The 20,369-nt window shown below is 34.5% G+C and overlaps 1 protein-coding gene across 2 annotated transcripts in view; it reads right to left on the bottom strand.

Moving 5' to 3' along the window:
* Window positions 1-697: 697 nt before the first annotated feature.
* Window positions 698-20,369, bottom strand: part of LOC149777200 (thioredoxin-related transmembrane protein 2-like) — a 30,377-nt gene continuing 10,705 nt past the window's right edge. For both annotated transcript variants that reach the window (XM_089941904.1, XM_089941903.1), the window contains exons 5-8: window positions 18,701-18,807; window positions 12,224-12,289; window positions 10,821-10,950; window positions 698-5,510 (exon numbers count right to left, since the gene is read on the bottom strand). In XM_089941904.1, the coding sequence (XP_089798030.1) occupies window positions 5,409-5,510; window positions 10,821-10,950; window positions 12,224-12,289; window positions 18,701-18,807 (405 nt within the window). In that variant the 3' untranslated portion in view covers window positions 698-5,408. The remainder of the gene's footprint in view (window positions 5,511-10,820; window positions 10,951-12,223; window positions 12,290-18,700; window positions 18,808-20,369) is intronic.

Genomic DNA, 20,369 nt, shown 5'->3' with positions numbered 1-20,369 from the left:
GTAGGTATGATACTTAGAGACCATCTACTATATGGGTATGATACTTAGAAACCATCTACTATAAAGTTATGGTACTAACAGATCATCTACTGTATAGGTATGATACTAACAGACCATCTACTATACAGGTATGATACTTAGAGACCATCTTCTAATATATAGATATGATACTTAGAGACCATCTACTATATAGATATGATACTTAGAGACCATCTACTATAAAGTTATGATACTAACAGATCATCTACTGTATAGGTATGATATTTAGAGACCATCTACTATATAGATATGATACTAACAGACCATCTACTATATAGGTATGATATTTAGAGACCATCTACATATATAGGTATGATACTAACAGATCATCTACTGTATAGGTATGATACTAACAGATCATCTACTGTATAGGTATGATACTAACAGATCATCTACTATATAGGTTTTGATACTTAGAGACCATCTACTATATAGGTATGATACTAACAGACCATCTACTACATACTTAAAAACCATCTACTTTGTTGAAATTGGGCATGCTTGAAGAATCAGTAAAGGATATCCTCAAGCTCCGATTCTGACTATTTCCTTACCAATATTACAAATTTCTAGACTGAGCTCTAGTATTTTGACCACAGAAAAAGACTTATATGCATACATGTTGAACCATTTTTCAAAAACAAAAAAAAGACAAAAATGAGATTCAAACTTTCTTTATTAAAAAATTATGTAAGTAAAAACACTTCTACCATTCATTCCACATGTAATCTGATACGATGTACAAAATGTATGAATCACTGTCTCCAACATTATATTGTGTTTTCAAAAGTAACATGAAAAGGTTTCACATAAACTCTTACACACACTGTTACATTAATACGATTTTCCTGTCTAGCCAAGAAAGTTACCAACCATCGCCATAAATATAATACAAAATTTCTGTTTATTTTAAGAATAAGAATCCATAGTACAATTCTTGATTAAATACTCTATTCCAACATTTGCTCTGTAGAACACAATAATCCAATACATATTTCTGTGTAAACACACCATATAACTACTGTGTTACTTATGAAATATACACAATTTTATATACATAATACATGTATACATAACATATGTAATAACAACTCATGATATCACAAATGATGTCATACATCGTGCAAAGGAAAAGTATGGTGACCAAAGCATGTGAACGTATTTCAAAGACATGTCACTACATTATTCTACTGTGAATGAAATGAAATCAGTATTCTTCATCCAGCAATCGATAGAATCTTAAAATCTGTAATCATATCAAATTAAATTTATGAAACTTTTGCTCACCAAACATTGAAATTGGTAAACTAATTCACAAATTTCATTTTCAAATGAGCACACGTGCATGAATCCTTAAAAACACACAAAAAGTTAACTGTTCATAAAACATAAAACACTTTAATGATGTACTTAAACTATTTCAACACCTAAAGGTCAAGGACACCAGTTAAAACCCACTAAAAATTGCAGGTATTTTTTTTATCATGTATAAGGTTACCTCCGCCATTAAGTGATCATTATGGCATAACCTGATGTTACAAACAGGAATTATTCTGCCAGCAATGGAATGGTTGGCGTTTGTCTGAATTATCCCAAACTGAAACTACTAAACGACAGGACTTGAAAGGAGAATTAACTCAGTCCTGTCATTTCTCCCAAGCCGTGGTCATGAACAGATAGGTTCCTAATTGATCAATTATGTCTCTGTTTTGATGGTCAGAATTTGTCTTACCTCTACATTCAGGAACAGCCACCTGGTTTCAGACACCAATCTTTAAGAGGGCCTACTGTATGTACTCTCTTATAAGTGGAGTCCAACTGCAAACTGCACAGACTCTTATCTGCCATTGCATAATGTGGGTCTGTCTAGTTTGATAGGAGTAAGCAATAGAACAAACAAAATCGGTCCTTATCTACATGTGCATTATGCTATGACAGATCAGGATCAGTGATGTTTGCAGTTTGATTCAACTTACAATAGAGTACATACAGTACTTGTAAATCCTTGGAACAGAACAAGCTCATAGACACTTGCATTCACAAGGCAACGGCTTCTACCATTCCATCCTAAGGCAGCACAGTCCTGGAAATCTACACACTGTCTCTACTTAGTATATTATATTATTTTCTATCAATAGTAATTATTAAACACTGGTTATAAATGAAAGTAGCATACACTGAACAATATCTCTGATTATAGCTGCTATCCTGGGTCAATCATTGCTATGCAAATGAAAGGGAACTAGAGCCAGGTGAAAAAATTAAGTGAAAAGAAAACTAGACAAGATGATTCTGTTAACATACTTAACTAAATAAAAAATAATAAAAACAAAGCGAAGTAAAATCAATCATAAATAATGTACCTTAATGAATTTAGTTGTATGTTAGCCAAACATCCTTTCTTACATCATACACATTATGACATCACAAACCAAATGATGTGAATACCTGATGAACAATCAAAATGTATCTGTTTGATGTAAATGACTAAAATGTATCAATTTGATGTAAACAATCAAAATTGTATCCATCTGATGTTAACAATCAAAATGTATCCATCTGATGTAAACTATCTGCTAGGAGAAGCATTTTAATGTATTTTCCACTGATCTGAAAATTTTATAAGCAGATACATTTTGAGCTGGCTAAGACTAGACAGTTGTAATAGACTAAGATTATAAAGCACCACTTTATTAATTCTGAGATAAGTTACACACTGCCATGCATCTCATGTCGATAATAACTGAGCTATTTATAGCATACAACCGTAAAAGGTTATAAATTATTAACAGCTTGAGGAATACATAGTTTTGTATAATTTCAAATCCAACATAAACTGAATACAGCCAGTATCTTGCACAGATCACTGAGAAGGGTATTGATGCAACAGTTTAAAAGGGGGAGTGACAGAAGACCAAACAGAATGGTATTGTTGTAACAGATTCAAGGGGGGGGGGACCAGACCAAACAGAAGGATATTGCTGCATCATATTCAAATGGTGGGAGAAAAAATGAGCAAGTGCCCTTTACACACAAATAACTACTGAATAACATCTGATTAGAAGACTTGTCACTTTCTGTCATCTAACTTACTTTCTTTCAACACTTGTTTACAACAATCTGGAGTCGCCATATCATCCAAGTACACTGCTGATACAAAGGACCAAACTGAATATACCCAATCATCAAGAACTTCCAATTTTTATACCACACCACTTATGATGGCATCATTTGGTGCAGCAATCTCAGTGTATATAATAATTCTGCTACATTTTGTTTCCATGGGTAACACTAAACAAACTATTCAATGTAGAAATTTTGAAGTTTCAAAAGGCAACTCAGTCCAACTTACTTGACATTTATATCCAGTTTGGCTTAAATATCTTGAACAGGAATGTTTGTGAACAATCAGACAAATGAATTGCTATATCACCCTGGATTACAAACTATGGATATAAAAAAACTAGATGAAGTCCTCTACATTTCAAGTATTGAAACTTTAGAGTTATCAAAAGCAAAAGGCACATCCACACCATCCAGAGCACAAGTTTAATATATGTACTAAGTAGGGATGGATGGGTACCAGGCCTGGCCAGGTTTTGTACTAAATGGAAATACCTGGCCCAATAGGGTGTTAAGATAAAAATTGTCACTGAATCTGGCCCCTCCCCTGGGCAGACAAAATAGTAAAGACATAAAAATAAAACAATTTAAAAAAAAAATTAAAATGGTGGTGAGAGAGAGGGATGAGGAATCCAAACATAATGGGATTGGAGAAAAGCGACCCTGTACAAATCTACCTGGAGCAGGTACCTGGGAAAATTTCCTTACCTGTTCATCCATAGTACTAAGATTCATAGTTCTATTTTTAATGGTTACTGCTGAATAAACGTGGAAATGATTGATGGATGGATCTACATATAAATGAAAAGAAAATGATAAAAATAAAGAAACTTAAGAATTCTTAATAGCAAAAGGCACATCTAAGTGAACTAAATTTCATAGAGATATCTTAATAGGTTTTGGAGTCTGGTCCTAACAACAAAAGCACCAATAAAGGTTGGTTGGTCAAACAAATGGATAAAAATATTAAAAATATCGAATCTGAATAAACAGAAATAGCAAAAGTCAAAAATAATGAATCTGAAGAAACAGAAATAGCAAAAGACAATCTTCACCACTAGTATTATATGTGTACAAAATTTCAAATTGTAGTTTTGCCCCAAAAATCAAAGTTGATAATGGATAGTTGGCTGGTTGGTTTTTAAATGGTACTTTTAACATTACTGGCCATGTTATGCTGAGGAAATGGGAGCAAAATGTCTTTCTCAAGGACACAAAGGGGCAACAAACCAGGCCAGGTTGGAAGGGTATCAAACTCACATCCCTTGGAGCTATTGTGACTCCCTTGATAACAAATGGATGGACAGAAAAACAGACAAAAACATTAAAAGTATTGAAAATGAAGAATTGTAAATAGCAAATCTGCAACACTATTATAATAACACAAGATATATTGAACAGTTTTGGAATAATGCTCTGATCTAAAAAATGTGAATGATGGCAGGATAAACTCACAAATGATGACTGTTGGTTGGTTGGATCATTTATAATGGCATATTTAACACATTATTGTCCACATCATGTAGAAATGGGAGCTAAGCATTTTCCCCAATACACATTGAGGCAGCATACCCAGGTGGATATCAAACCTGCAATCCTTGTATTGCATGTCTGATGCTCTACCAATGGAGCAAAGTGCCTTTTGCTTTAGAAATTATTTTGACCTCTGACATTCTGAACTCAAATAAATAGTCTTTGTAAAGAATTAGTCAGAATTATTACATTTTGATTTTTGAATTATTAGATGCCTGCAAAGATTGAAAAACACTGATAAATATCTACAGTTTACTTTATCACTGAGACAAGCTGGAAAAACAGGCTTGCTTGTTGTGGCCAAGATCTTCTTGGAGTTTAATATCTGAATCCATACAAAGAACCATATATGCAAATGGGCAAAACAGAAATCATGTGCAGTAAGTTCATTTTAATATTTTTTTAAACATAAGAAACTGGAGATGAGGGAACAACAGATAAATTAATATCTGAAGTAAACTGAACTAAACTACATCTTTTCTGAATCTCATACAAATCATTTTCTTTGAATGACATGTCTGAATGGTAAAAATGAAAGGAAAAAAAAATGACCAAACAAACATGCAGAACCAAAATCACCCAGTGAAAATATTGCACATATTGTTCAGAACCAGAACTCCGAATGAGAAAACTTCAGCTGTTTTGATCTATGGTCCAGTGATATGCATCATATACTTTGGGCTTTCTTGTGAAGAAACACTTAAAAACCAGGGTCACTCTTGCTTCTCAGTCTTGGTCTGGTCCTTCTTCCCTTTTAATTGCTGCTTACACTGGGCATACAAGTTATTCAGGTCAAATTCTTGGATGATGCCCTCCTGAAATTTAGGTGATTAAAGCTCACATACCAAGAAGAAAAAAATGCATACAAATGCAAGCCATGCAATATCTATACAGTTCTATGCTAGTTCTTAAAATCATATCAGCTTATGCTTTGTGAAAATCTTCTTGTTTATGTGCAATAACAATAGCAATATTTTACAGAACAACTGTTTATTGACAAGTCACTAAAAATAGTACACATAGTACATAAGAATAACAAATAGGGTCTCATTTGGACTGGACTTGGCCTTTTTTAAACGTAGCTTTAACAATTTTTCAGTCATATCGCTACGATGTCTGCAGTGTGGCAGTTTATAGTGATGTCTAGCACTGGGGCATCATGTCGCAGACATGTAGCACGATGTCCCACCCAGTCACATTATCCTGATACCAGGCTGACCAGTCCTAACACTAACCTCTTAATGCAATTGTTTCTTTTCCTTCTCAATGACAGCGTTTTTCCTTTCAAGCTGGTGCTTGGCGATAGGCAGTGCGCATATTCTGACAGAGGGCTACATCTGTTCTATCATGCAAGAAATCTTTCTTCTTATAGTAATTAACTGCACTTTTTCCAGATGCTTTCTGAGCTTCAATTTTTCAGTATGCAGCATCTTTTGTAGGTGCTGTTCCAAACTCTTTTGTAGGCGCTGTTCCAAACACAAAATGCCAGTCCTCTAACATTCAGTTTTATTATAAACTAAATAATTCCCGTCAACCTTTTGCTCCAGCCATTCCCATTTCCATACGTTTTTTAAACCTTTATCCAAACTTTTTATGTCATGATCTCTCTCAACAACTCCGGATGCCATGTTTTGCAAGCATGCTTCCTCTTTCCATTGCTATCAATTTCCATTACACGAAGGTTGATTGGATGAATTGAAACATTTGACCAATCAGAATATTCTTTATGAGAGTTGTGTGCTAACTAATATATGGAATGAATAATTTACATGGGTCATTGAGGAATGGGAGTGGACAGACCATTTTAAAAAAGACGGATCAGAGATGATACAAAAAAAAGACAATATAAAGAAAAATCTGATTCAAGTCAGAAGAAAAGCAGAATTCCACTTTAAAATTGAGAAGAATCATGTCTGCATAAAAATGTGATTGGGTAAGTATTTTTGAACCATGTGGCAGCTAATAGTGATGTCTAGTGCTAGGGAATCATACCACAGACATGTAGCATGATGTCCCACACAGTCCCATTATCCTGACACCAGGTTGACAAGTCATAAAAATAACTTCTTAATGCTGAGCGCCTAGTGAGGCAGCTGTCCATACCACTTTTGGGTATGACTTGACCCTCAACCTCCTGTATCCGATGTGGACACTCTAACTACTAGGCCACCGGAGCGGTCGACATTCCTTACTATGGTTAAATAAAACTTGGGCAAATCCAGCAAAAACGCTAAACCACACCCAGGAGGTTGTTGGAACCTCAGCTGGGTCTGGTGGTCATCTGAGCCACAGTAACTGGACCAACCAGATTCAATTCTTGTCTCTGTGACACAAGATATCAGAGATAAAAATTGCAGAAGGCTGACAGTTCATGCCAGTCAAAAGCTTATATTGTATCAAAAATCAATATTATAATTGCAAGTTTAAGTGTCAATATTATAATTGCAAGTTCAAATGTCACTGTTAGAACTGCAAGTTAAATTATTATATTATAAAGTCTTCACTGCAAATTTATATATGCTCTTTTGACTACTGTTTCCACTGAGAAAAAGTAGTCACATGAAGTTGTATGGTGTATCGAAATCGTGACCCTCAGAGTTTGAATTTGTGGCAGGTAGTCTTATAAGCCTAAAGAGTCAGACTTCAATTGGGATTCCCCTATGATGGATTCTGTTAGTCTAAAGCAGACATGAATCAAATCCTCAAGATTTGCTTCTCCACTTCTGTTTAACAGAAAATATCTTGGACCAGCCATTCTTTATTTGTCTTGTCTTGATTCAGTTGTCTCAGATTTGATGTATTCAATTAATTTTTATGTAATGGCTTTGAAGATGTCATAACACTGAAAGGCACATTTTTAGCAACATCACAATATTCAACATGACGTAAAGTTTCTAATTAAAGTTAATCAATTAAATGACTGAATAAAGATTGTATACATTATTCACTGAAACTCTTGAGAAAAATAATAAAAGGGGGAGGAAATTGGCTAGGATGTGCATTGGGTAGGGTGGCACCAAGAAAAGGAAATTCCAATTTTATAGGTACTATATTCATCTTGTTCAAAGAACCATGCATATGGCTCTTCACAACCCTTCAACCAAGATTTCCTGGTCTCCCAAACTGACTCCATTATTCTCATTTATTATTTGTTGGGATACTGAAGTATGTGGTTATTTTTCTTGTGGCACTCCAATTATATCTACCTATTGTTATGCATATTTAATTTGTATCCCTTAGTTTTTTTCTCCATGATTATATATTATATTTAATTGTATTTTGTCCAACATCAATTTCATTGTATATCTGACCTGTAACTTTTCTTTTGTAAACAAATAACAGTTAATTTTTCTCTGACTGGAACATTTTTGGATTATAGTACTGTGATACATCAAAAGACTGTTATCACATCATCACACTACAAGACACTAGCACATTAGCATATTTGAGACTACAGGCATATCAACACATTCAATATTTGAATTTAATTGGAATACCACTGGAATTCAGTTGGAAACATTATACACTGGATTTGTGATACAACTTTTAGGACTATTGGACATTTAATTTTAAATACAGTAAGTTCTTTTTAAATGTTCACTATTCTAGGAAAGAAATTATGTTGAATTTTACAAACCTCAGTTTCTGTTGCTCATTGCATTTACCATATATATTGGGACACCATAAAATAAATTTTTTTCCTGTCCCAGAACATATGGTGGAATCTTTTTCACCTAGGTCATATGTCCAAAGACTTAAGAAACTAAATAAATTTGTATTGAATTGTGCCCTCCTCCCACTGCATGCTGTGATAAAATAGATAAACAAAACATTTATCTGATAATAAAAAGAAAGAAATTAACCTTGTATTGTTATCATTTATTCCTTTTTTTTTCATCATAAGCAAGAAAGAATAAAATATATCGATGAACTCCATATATGTAGCGTGGGCATCCATTTTGTAGTGTGTATCACTTATGTTCTATAACACATGACATGCTATTGATACGAACACTGTGAAACAAATCGTGCTCAAAGGTTTGAATATGTTATCCAACTGAAAACTGGGTCCAACAAAATTGTAAATGAGAGGGAAATAATCAACCAATATCCTGAAGACAACTGTCATTCATGCGTGACATGGTATTAGGTGCAAAATAACCAAGACTGAATTATATCCAGGTCAACTATATGACAGTATCTCACAACAAAAATCATTATTCATTTGAGTGCAAGTGACAATCTTTTCGCTAGCATGAGTTACAAAAGTATCATTAAAGCAAGTTATTGCTGTATATACTATTTACCTGCAGACATAAATGCCCATTTGTATCAATTATAACTACTGATGCCAAGCACATAGAAGCCCGGGTGGAGAATAAACACAACTAATTCTTTGAACTTACTAGCAGGACATCAAAGACAAATTTCATTTTTATTACAAAGCAAGCCAACCTCAAAACCCAATTTTGAATACTCTGAAGCTATTTTTTAAAAATGGATATCAATACAAACAGTTATTTTATTACATTCTTTTAAATTTGCTGATTTTTTAAAAAATTTTCGAAACATACAAAGATGGCCAAGATATGGAAGCTAACTTTAGTTCATTTTCACCAGTATTCATGGGACTTTTGAAAATAAATTGAAACAATGGAGAAAATTTTAAAACGACATAATAAAGTGCTTCATGCACGAATAATGATGATCCAGCGTCACCCAAAAGACTTTAAGAAAACACAATCATTTGAAGAATTCGTGAAGTCCAAAAGAGAAGCAGATGATTTCAGAAATGAGAGGAAAAATCAACCGATATCTTGAAGACAACTGTCATTCACACGACATGGTGTTAGGTGCAAAATAACCAAGACTGAATTATACCCAGGTCAATGATGTGACAGCATCTCGCAAATAAAAATGATTATTTTAAAACGTATTCACTAGAGTGCAAGTGACAATCTTTTCGTTAGCATGGGTTACAAAAAGTATCATTAAAGCAAATTATTGCTGTGTGTACTATTTACCTGCAGACACCAAGCACATAGAAGCCCGGGTAGTGAATAAACACAAATGACAGCAAGTTGAACTTACAAACTGGACATCAAAGACAAACTTTAGATATCTTAAAGCCGGTTTTGGTGTTTTTGTTTCTTTTTTAACAAATATCATTTCTAAGTTATTTTATTGCAAAACAAGCTGACCTGAGATGCTGACTTTGTAATCTTATAAGTGCAATATTTTTGTACTAAAAAAATTTATATATACAAAGACGGGTGAGATATGGAAGCAAACATTGGTTCCTTTTTACAGTATTCACAGTAATTTCGAAAATAAACTGAAACAATGGAACAATTTTTAAAGTCACACAATATTGTGCTTTGTGCATAGACATTGATGACCCAGCGTTGCCCAGAAGAATGGGAGAAAATAAAATCATTTGATGAATTCGTGAAGGCCAGAAGAGAAGATGATTTCGCCAACAATATGATCATTAACATGGATAAAATTCTAGTGTATTTTGATCTCATTCCTGGATGGACTGATGATAAGATGGGGGTCAAAGGTGAGAAAGTTAGCACGAGTAGTGCAGATTTGAAGAAGAAAAAACAGACTTTAATCCCTGCAGTTTCTGATTCAGGTGATGTGTTGGCTCTAACGATAATTTTTCATGGTATGAGAAAGCAAAAAATTAGTCATGCACTGAAAGAATGGATTGTACGTGTGCCGGAGAAGGGATGTGTTCATGAAATGATGCTGCAGTTGATTAAAGAGTTTTATCTCAGTATAGTTTCATATTTTTTAAAATAAGATTTCAGTTGGAGTGCATTTTCCAACATGTAATTTTTGAATGATTTTGAAAGGTGTCCCTCAACTTACAACACATATAAAAAAATTGTGTCTCAGAACATACAGTGCACAAAAATATTACTTTCAAAATTAGTTTATGGTGTCCCAATAAATGCAGTGTCCCAACAAATACGGTAAATACGGCAGTTTAAGACCAAACAGTTGTAAAACTATATACACCCTAAATAGAAGGCAACTGCACAGACTGCAAAGTAACAACAGAATTTCAAATAAGTACTAAACCATATACAGTATTATGATATTCCATGAAAACTCACTTTGGTGAACTTGAATCTGACAACAGTCCCTTTGGCAGATATAAAAGGTCTTCTTTCTTTCTCTTTTCCATTTTGAAACAAAATTAATGTTGGAAGTTGCTTGGAGAGAGAGCCAGAGTTAATATTAAATCTGAAATGAAACAGACACAAAATGTATTACATCTGGTCCAAACGAAATTGGTAGAAACTAGCAAAGGAATCAAGCAGGTACTGATTTTTACAACAATATGGAATTCATCTACTATTCATATTTGCAAGTGTGTCTATGTGTGTGATTTGGATTTTTAAAGTAGCTTTAACAAATTTTCAGTCATATCGCTATGATGTCTGCAGTGTGGCAGTTTAAAGTGATGTCTAGCACTGGGGTATCATGTCGCAAACATGTAGCATGTGTCCCACCCAGTCACATTATCCTCACACCAGGCCAATCAGTCCTAACACTAACCTCTTAATGCTGAGTGCCAAGTGAGGCAGCTGTTAGTACCATTTTTATAAGTCTTTGGCATGACTCGGCCGGGAATTGAACCCATGACCTCCCACATCCAAGGTGGACACTCTAACCACTAAGCCACTGGAGCGGTTCCATTTGCAAGTGTAAAATGATAATATTATGCAATTCAGAAACATACAACTTTATATTCTGACATCTTTTCAGGAAATGCTTTCTGAATATAGAATGCTAAAGAAAAATGGTACTATTGGGGGAAAGGGAGCTTAAAATGAGCTCTAAAAATTATCTGTAAATTATAAAGAAAAGTCTTTATCTTCTGTTATGCATCTGACCTACATGACTAAATGGAAAATCTGAATTGTTTGCAAAAAAATTATTAAATTGACAAAATTGCAGTTCACATTTTAGTAAATCACACCAAACTTCTCTATTCTTTCTGAGTTGGAATATTTTCTACATAGAATGATCTATTTCCATGATAAACAAAATACCATTATTGGTGGCGCTCTACATTTTCGTATTTTGCATAGTGTTAGAATTTTAAAGAAAAAGAATTTCCTTGGCTTTCCTCACTGGTTATGCTGGCTATTTAAAAAAGACCTTGTATATCTTAGGTATAATTCAAAGAACCTTCAATTCCCTTTATTTTGATGTATGATTGATGGGTGTAATATGGGTTATAGAATATACAGCTTGGCCTTGCTATGATACTGAACAAACCACACAGCATCAGACCGGTTGCTATGATACTGAATAAACTTCATAACATCTGACTGGATGCTATGATACAGAATAAACCACATAACATTATACTGGTTGCTATGATAATGAATAAACCACATAACAGACTGGTTGCTATAGTACTACTTAGCCACATAACATCAGATTAGTTGCTATAATACTGAATAAGCCATAAAGTATTTGATTGGTTTTTATGTTAACAAGTACTTACTTTTCTCCCACTTTTGAATATTTGCTGACATCTAATTTTCCAAATCTGAGATTGTCTAACTGATATCTGCAAAGAAATTAAAAAACTATTGGAATATAAGAAATCAAAATATTTTAAGCAAGTAATTTACAAAACTGAAAAAGCACACTTTTAATAATTCAGAGTGGAAAGCCTAATGTTTTCAACAATTACTCCCCAAGTTTCTCCAATTACATACTGTCCATGCATAATACATAACTGTACAAGCAACAGGGTTGAACAAATTTACCTGAACATCAAGGATGTACATAATGAAGTGTTAGCAATATGTCACAATGACCTACTTCTGACATGCTCGTGTAGTACTTATAATGCATGCACATACCAAGTATTATGTGTAGCAGCAACAGTATTTGTGTAACTTGCCTTAATCATAAAAAGTATACAAGATCGCTGGAGAATGGAAAAGAGGTGACAGTGATCTGCATTTGGTAAGGGGTGTAGTACTCATTATGGTCCATGCAAAGTCTTTTTTATGACTGTAAAGGCAATGGTTTCCCAGAATGTGACAAATATAAAATGTACATGATGGCTGTAGCATGAAAAGGAAGTCACAATGACCTTTTGTTATAATTATCTTTGCTCCTCTGGATGCATGTACATATAAAGCAATGGTGTCCAAGAAAATGATCTAAACATAAAGTGTACATGATTACTGGACCATAAACATTAGGTCACAGTGACTTACTTATGGTACTGTGGTGTAATACTCATTGGGATGTATAAAATACAAGGTTTTGTGACTGTACAAACAATAGTATATGAGAAAATGACCTAAACAGAAAGTGTACATGATTTCTGGACCATAAACATCAGGTCACAGTGACTTACTTATGGTATTGTGGTGTAGTACTTATTAGGATGAATACACATATAAGGTGTCTGAGAAACTGACATAAATATGAAGTGCATATTGTTAATGGAGATGTAGAATTACAACACCAGGGGTATTGCATAAGCTTTCCCGCATTTAGTGCAAACTCAGAATGAATCAATATCAGATTCAAAGCTGCACATACTCAGCTGTAACTTGTTGACTCGTTCTCTTTCACTATCCCCACCCCTTTTGGTGTCCTGAAGGTTAGAAATATGTTTAATGACCAAACCATCCCACATTATACCAAAGTTTTTGATGTATAAATTGCCATACTTGTATCCCACATGACCAGTGATAAATAGCTTAAATTAAATCTGCTTTCCCATAATATGCTAGTAGATCAGTGACAACAATCAAGTATAGACAGATATATTTACCCCTGTATAACATACCAAACTGTGTTTGTGATTTTTGTATTTTTAATGTAGCTTGAACATTCCAAGTCATATCGTTACAATGTCGGCAGTATGACAGTTTATAGTGATGTCTAGCACTGAGGCATCATGCTGGAGACAAGTAACATCATGTCCCACCCAGTCACATTATCCTGACCCCAGGCCGACCAGTCCTAACACTAACTTCTTAATGCTGAGCACCAAAAGGAGACAGCTGCTAGTATCATTTTTATAAGTCTTTGGTATGACTCAACCAAGATTCAAACCAATCACCTCCTGCATCTGAGGTGGATGCTCCAACCACCAGAGTGGTCAGACCAAACTGTAAAAAAAATGTTAAATCTAAATCTGCCATCCCATAATGTGCTGGAACATCTGTGTCTACACTGACAAATAAACTACTGTGTTTAAACACAGACCTAAATCTGCCATCCCATAATGTGCTGGAACATCTGTGTCTACACTGACAAATAAACTACTATGTTTAAACACAGACCTAAATCTGACATCCAATAATGTGCTGTAACATTTGGTTCTACAATGACAAATATACTAATATGTTTAAATACAGATCTAACATCCCATAATGTGCTGGAACATCTGGGTCTACACTGACAAATAAACTACTACGTTTAAACACCGACCTAAATCTGACATCCAATAATGTGCTGTAACATTTGGGTCTACAATGACAAATATACTAATATGTTTAAATACAGATCTAACATCCCATAATGTGCTGGAACATCTGGGTCTACACTGACAAATAAACTACTATGTTTAAACACAGGGCTAAATCTGACATCCCATAATGTGCTTGCAAATAAGGGTCAACAAAAACAACAATAATTCTTTATCTAAAGAGATCTCAGTTTGAATACAGATATATCCAGTCTGCTACTTTCTAACAGTATATGTATGAGACTGCTCCATTCAGTCTATTGTTGCTGTTGTTGTAGGGTTTAATGTCATTTTTCAGCACACGATAGGTTATACATGGCAGCCAGTATAAATGGTGGCAGAAGAACCCGGGAAAAAAAACAGGAAGAACCGCCAACCCACAAGAAGCTACTGGCAAGCTTTCTCACATACCCACATTGGCTGAACCCAAGACTTGAACCCATGCAGACAGAGGTGAGATGGCAGTGATCCAACATCACTGCTGCTTGAGTGCTTAGATCCAGTATTGCCTTCACTAACCGATGTTATTAACACTTCTCTCTCATCCGAGGAATTCCCATCATTTTTCAAAACTGCCATAGTAAAGCCTCTGCTGAAGAAACCAACACTCGACCATAACGATTTAAAGAACTACTACCCAGTTTCTAATCTCCCATTCATATAAAAAATCTTTGAAACGTTTGTTCTATCCCAGCTTGTATCTCATCTGAATTCAAACAGTCTTTTCAGCAATGTACAATCTGCATATCGCCCTTGCCACAGTATTGAAACTAATCTTCTAAAAGTAGTAAATGACATTCTCTCTGCTTTGGATAGTGGAAAGATTACAGTCCTCACCCTCCTTGATTTGTCTGCAGCATTTGACACAACAGACCTTGTTATATTACTTCACTATCTCCAGTATGTATTTGGCATTCACGATACAGCCTTAATGTGGTTCAAGTCCAATTTGGTCAACAGGACAAAAATTGTGTCTGCAAATGGAAAACACTCCAACCCAGTTAATCTATGTTGTGGTGTTCCACAGAGGTCTGTTCTTGGACCTGTTCTCTTCATTCTATACACTCTGCCGCTCTCAAGTGTCATAGATCATCATCCAGTGTCTCACCAATTGTGCGCTGATGACACCCAAATATACAAATCTAGCCACCCAACTGAAGTTGATGCTACCATCCAAGGTGTAGAGAGGTGCATTTCTGATGTGAAATCATGGATGACATGTAACAAGCTGCAGATGAATGATGATAAAACTGAGGCCATTCTGATCACAACATAAAGACTTTCTCATTTACATCCCTTACCTCAAACAATAAATTTCATCAACACCAACACATTAAATTCAGTCAGTACTAAACTTAGGTGTTATTCTGGACAGTACTCACACTGCACCAACATGTCATGAACATATGCAAGGCTGCATATCTTCAGCCTCTTCTGACAATCGTATACTCATTATTCCCACTATGAAAACAAAGTCATATGGACAACGTTCTTTTGCATACCAGGGCCAGCAACGTGGAATGAATTGCCCACTGAACTTAGACACAAAGACACAGTGATCCCATTCAAGAGTGCTCTTAAAACTCACTTATTTCGACTGCAAGAACAAACTTAAAGACCTAATAATGTTTCCCACCTTAAATATTTTCAGCATGTTTTTTATGTTTTTTAATTTCATGGTGTTTGTTTTTTGTAATCATATCATTATATATGTTTTGTATGTTATAAATGTTGTCTAATGTTGTAAAGCACTTAGAACTTCTATTAGGCACTATACAAAGTCCTCATTATTATTATTATCCATAATGGTGAGCACTTTGGACCACTCGGCCACCCCACGCTCAGTCTATGTGTATTAATTCACTATCACCTATCACTTGTAAAAAAGTTACTTATATTTCTTATATTGGAGTGTAGTACAGCTTCTACAGTAACTAAAGTAGTATCTACAGCTGTTACAGTAGCATCATCTAGGGAATACATTTGATTATTTCCACTGAGCTACACTAAACATTTCTCATGATGATATTTGTGTCCTGTCACACAGAAGAGATAAGAACCAGTTGAAAATATCAAATTTATCACATTTTAGCTTAGATAACGTAATACCGATTGACTCTATTGAAAGCTTGAAACCTTGAAATGACAGGCATGTTAGAGTCACCACTGTTGGCTTCTTGCAGTCAACAGTCTGTGAGTTCTGTTAAAACAACCCTAGCAAAAACTTGATTTTTCTTTGTGAAAGAGAATGTTTTTAAGTAATCATACACTTTTGTTTAGCAATCAGTTTATCAAAGATATCAGATAATTTCTCCCAAATGATTTCTGAATTACTGCAAAGTTAAACTGCTGAAGTAAATAAGAATTTGATTTCTTAATCTGGTGTGATGTTTTGTGTAATTTAAGACAAAAGTTTGTCTTTCTTTAAATAAATAAGGATGTAAAGGTTTCTGTGAATGTTTGTTTCAAATACGCTAACTGTACATCACTGTACTTCATTTATAGCTTGTTACTTTTAAAAAAGATGTCAGTTCTTTCAAAATGCGATAATTGTTTATCAAATCTGCATTGAATCATCAACAATAATGCTAATAATTTTTATCTTCATCGCACTGTTTAAACTGTTGTTCAATTTTAAGCAAACAATAGACCCTAATGCATGCTCTATCAGCTCCTTGCCATCATTTAATTTTGTTTGGCAAAGTTCACTATTTACACATGAAACAGAATGAGGTCACACTGTGCTATATGTATTTACAGATAATCTGAGGAAATTTTGCTATTTTAATCTACATTACATTATGGGGTAAAGTATTCACCTATGGGTTTCAATTAATTCATTTTGATTCATCTTAATATAAGTTCCTCATTTTGAAAATCATAGTGCCCATTTTTGGCATTTTTATTGCTGGTAACAAAATTTGTTCCATCAGGAACATCTTGTATGGATAAAAAGATACTCCGTAACATTTTATCCAGTTAACTGACTCGTCTTGATACAGGATGTTACATAAGATTTTATCCAGTTAACTGATTCATCTAGATACTGCATGTTACATAAGATTTTATCCAGTTAACTGACTCATCTTGATATTGCATGTTACATAAGATTTTATCCAGTTAACTGACTCGTCTAGATACTGTACATAACAAAACATTTTATCCAGTTTATTGACTTGTCTAGATACTGCATGTAACAAAATATTTTATCCAGATTACTGACCTGTCTTGACGCTGCATGTTACATAAGATTTTATCCAGTTTACTGACTTGTCCTGACACTGCATGTTACATAAGATTTTATCCAGATTACTGACTTGTCTTGACAATGCGCATTACATAATATGATGGAACTTTGTGGACCCAAGCCAGTGTGGTATTATAGGGGTTCACTGTGTTTATATTTCAAAAATATTTTATTGATGTCATCATTCAATTTTACAATATTTTAAAATCAATAAAATAAAATAAAAACCACAATCACTGCCTTTTGTCAAAATGTTGATGAAATCACTGTAATCTGGAGTACACATGTATCTTAAAAACTTGCATCTGAAATAGGTTTTTAGTATTGCCCATCATGGGATTTAAGCCAGTGACTACTATCAATTGTCTAAGTTTCTGTCCAAATCAAGCTAAGAAATTGCTTTGAAATATGATCAGATTATATGAATATGGGTGGTGGGGTGGAATACATGTATTAGATTTCTGGAATGCTGTTATTAAAAAAAAAAAATCTCACCTGACTGGGCCAGTGTTGTTATTAAAGAATCATAAATTGAGCCATCCCTTGTTTATAATCAGATTATCTTACCATGCATTTATCTACACCAACGAATAAAATAGAGTGAGGCAGTTTGTTAGAGAGCATTTTCCTAAATAGGCAATTAGTACCTGCTGAGTTTTGTATAGGACCGGGCCAATCCTTCTTCATGTTTATAAAAATCATAGCACTGCAGCATAGGCCAGAAAGGCACAAAGGGAAGTGTATCAGAGTAATATTGGTACTGTGGCCCTGCAGTGCCTTATTCGGATGGGGTAACGCATCATACTCTGGCCTGCTTGCACATTATATTGTAGCTTATCAGGGTCAATGATGTTTGCAGTGGGCATTACATGTTGACAAATAAAGTGATCTGGGTAGCAGCTGTGCATCATTACATCTAAACACAATAATGCACACAACCTCATGCACATGGACAGACAGCACTACGGTCCACATATTATCTTCAGCAGCATGGGAGGAAAGATAGGCACAAATACAATATGTCCCTTACCGAAACTTACCAGTGCAAGGCATCAAGAAGACATGTTATCAAAATCTGTTTTTACAAAAAATCATCTACTGAGTTGTCAAAGAACCAACCCAATATCAAGCTCCTCTGTAACTGCTATATTAATCTGATGAAATTCTGTCAACCATACTTTTGAGATTGGAGGATTTTTAGTGTCTTGCCAGCAAAGTGTTGAACATGTGAAACTTACTCAGCTGATATCTCTGAGAAACTTGGTGCCAGGGCAACACAAGCTGGGGACCAGGCAGCATAAAAAGCTATTAGCCATGTGATTCTTTTATCCCTCTCCAGCTCTTCCTGAAATATTGTGGCAATATTCATTATATTTTTAACTATCAAATAATCATTAAAGCAGATTAGCTTGTCATCGCTTACATCATTTTGAAAAAAAATTCGCAAATATTTTGGGGAGATTGGGGACAATTTTTAGTGTCTTACTACAACAACTGTTCCACAGACTGCATCAAGATGCACTCAAAACATGCCCCATACAAGCAATGCATAATGTTTCAACAATATACCTGGTCCAGTGCTCCATACTTTCTCAATCAAGACCAAACAAATTGCCTCATCTACCTATCCCTTAAGGGTTAAAAGTGTCAACAACCCATTTGGCATCTTTTCTTTAGTCATAGTTTTGCATTTCAAACACAAGTAGTTGCTTCTGTATCAAGCCATTCACTAACAACTTAATCCCACATTGAAATGTTTCACATTTCCTAAACTCCTTTTCTAACTGTGGATATAGTACAATTTCCTAACATATGAAATACATTGGAATTATTGGCTGGAATACAATCATTGTTTTTTCTCATTTACAGCAAATTTAAAGAAATGATGAAAATAAATATCCTCATTTTCATCAATACGAACAAGCATTATCAGCTACATGCATGTTCCACTGTAAACATTATAGTTTTTCCCCTATATTGGCGAAACGACCCAAGTTTAGCAATTCATGATGTACGATATCCAAGTGAAAAGGTACCCTTTAACTGACAGAATACTGGCAATTCAGACACAAGGCCATTATTTACGACGAGACGAGCTTGGGCTCCAAAAAAATGATACTTCGATCATAGTCTCTTAAAAGATCACCACAACTGAACAGGTGTCAGTTGTGTGGCATGATCTAAGAGAGTTGAAATAAGTTCCTCCAGTTAACTACATATAAGACTGTACCTGGCAATGAACATGTATCAAATTCTCAGCTCAATCAAAGGACTGTCCACTGGGAAAACAAAAGCAAGTTCTACCTTTATAAGTTACGAATTTAAGTTCACAATTATCTAATTCATGGTTGAATGAAAAGATTGCAAAATGGGAAAACAAAGCAGATGCCATCTTTACAAGCTAGGGATATAAGATATCTAAAATATTTTTTATGCGGCACGTAAAACAATCATTGACTTATAAGAAAGTATGAATGGTACTCAATAAATTCATTTACAGCCAAAATCCAAAATCATACCTGCCAGTGTTAAAGAGGTTTTGAGACGAAATGTGTTCTTGAGGTTACATGGGATGTCAGTTCACATGACCCAAATAAGTAATGTCATACAATTGATAATAATTTATTAACTCATAAGTACTGAAAAAATGATTAGAAATTCAAATCTGAATAAAAGGAAACAAAATATATGTTTTCTCTGAGGCAATTAATAGTTTTAAACAAAGAGTCTGTAGAAGAGACCAATGCTCTACTGACTGAAAAGAAATTCCAGGTATTCACGATAAAACCATTTCATTATTTTTAATTGCAGAGCTTTGAAACCATATGCTATATGGAGCAAATCACAAGATTTTCAAATCAGCTAGCATGGGACCATTACTGAAAAGTTAACACCAATAACTATTCC

This window comes from Sinohyriopsis cumingii, chromosome 18 (assembly GCF_028554795.1).
Source record: "Sinohyriopsis cumingii isolate HCF-2022 chromosome 18, ASM2855479v2, whole genome shotgun sequence".
NCBI classification, from domain to species: domain Eukaryota; kingdom Metazoa; phylum Mollusca; class Bivalvia; order Unionida; family Unionidae; genus Sinohyriopsis; species Sinohyriopsis cumingii.
The sequence above is the reverse complement of the archived record's forward strand: the minus strand, read 5'-3'. Positions and strand labels throughout refer to the sequence as shown.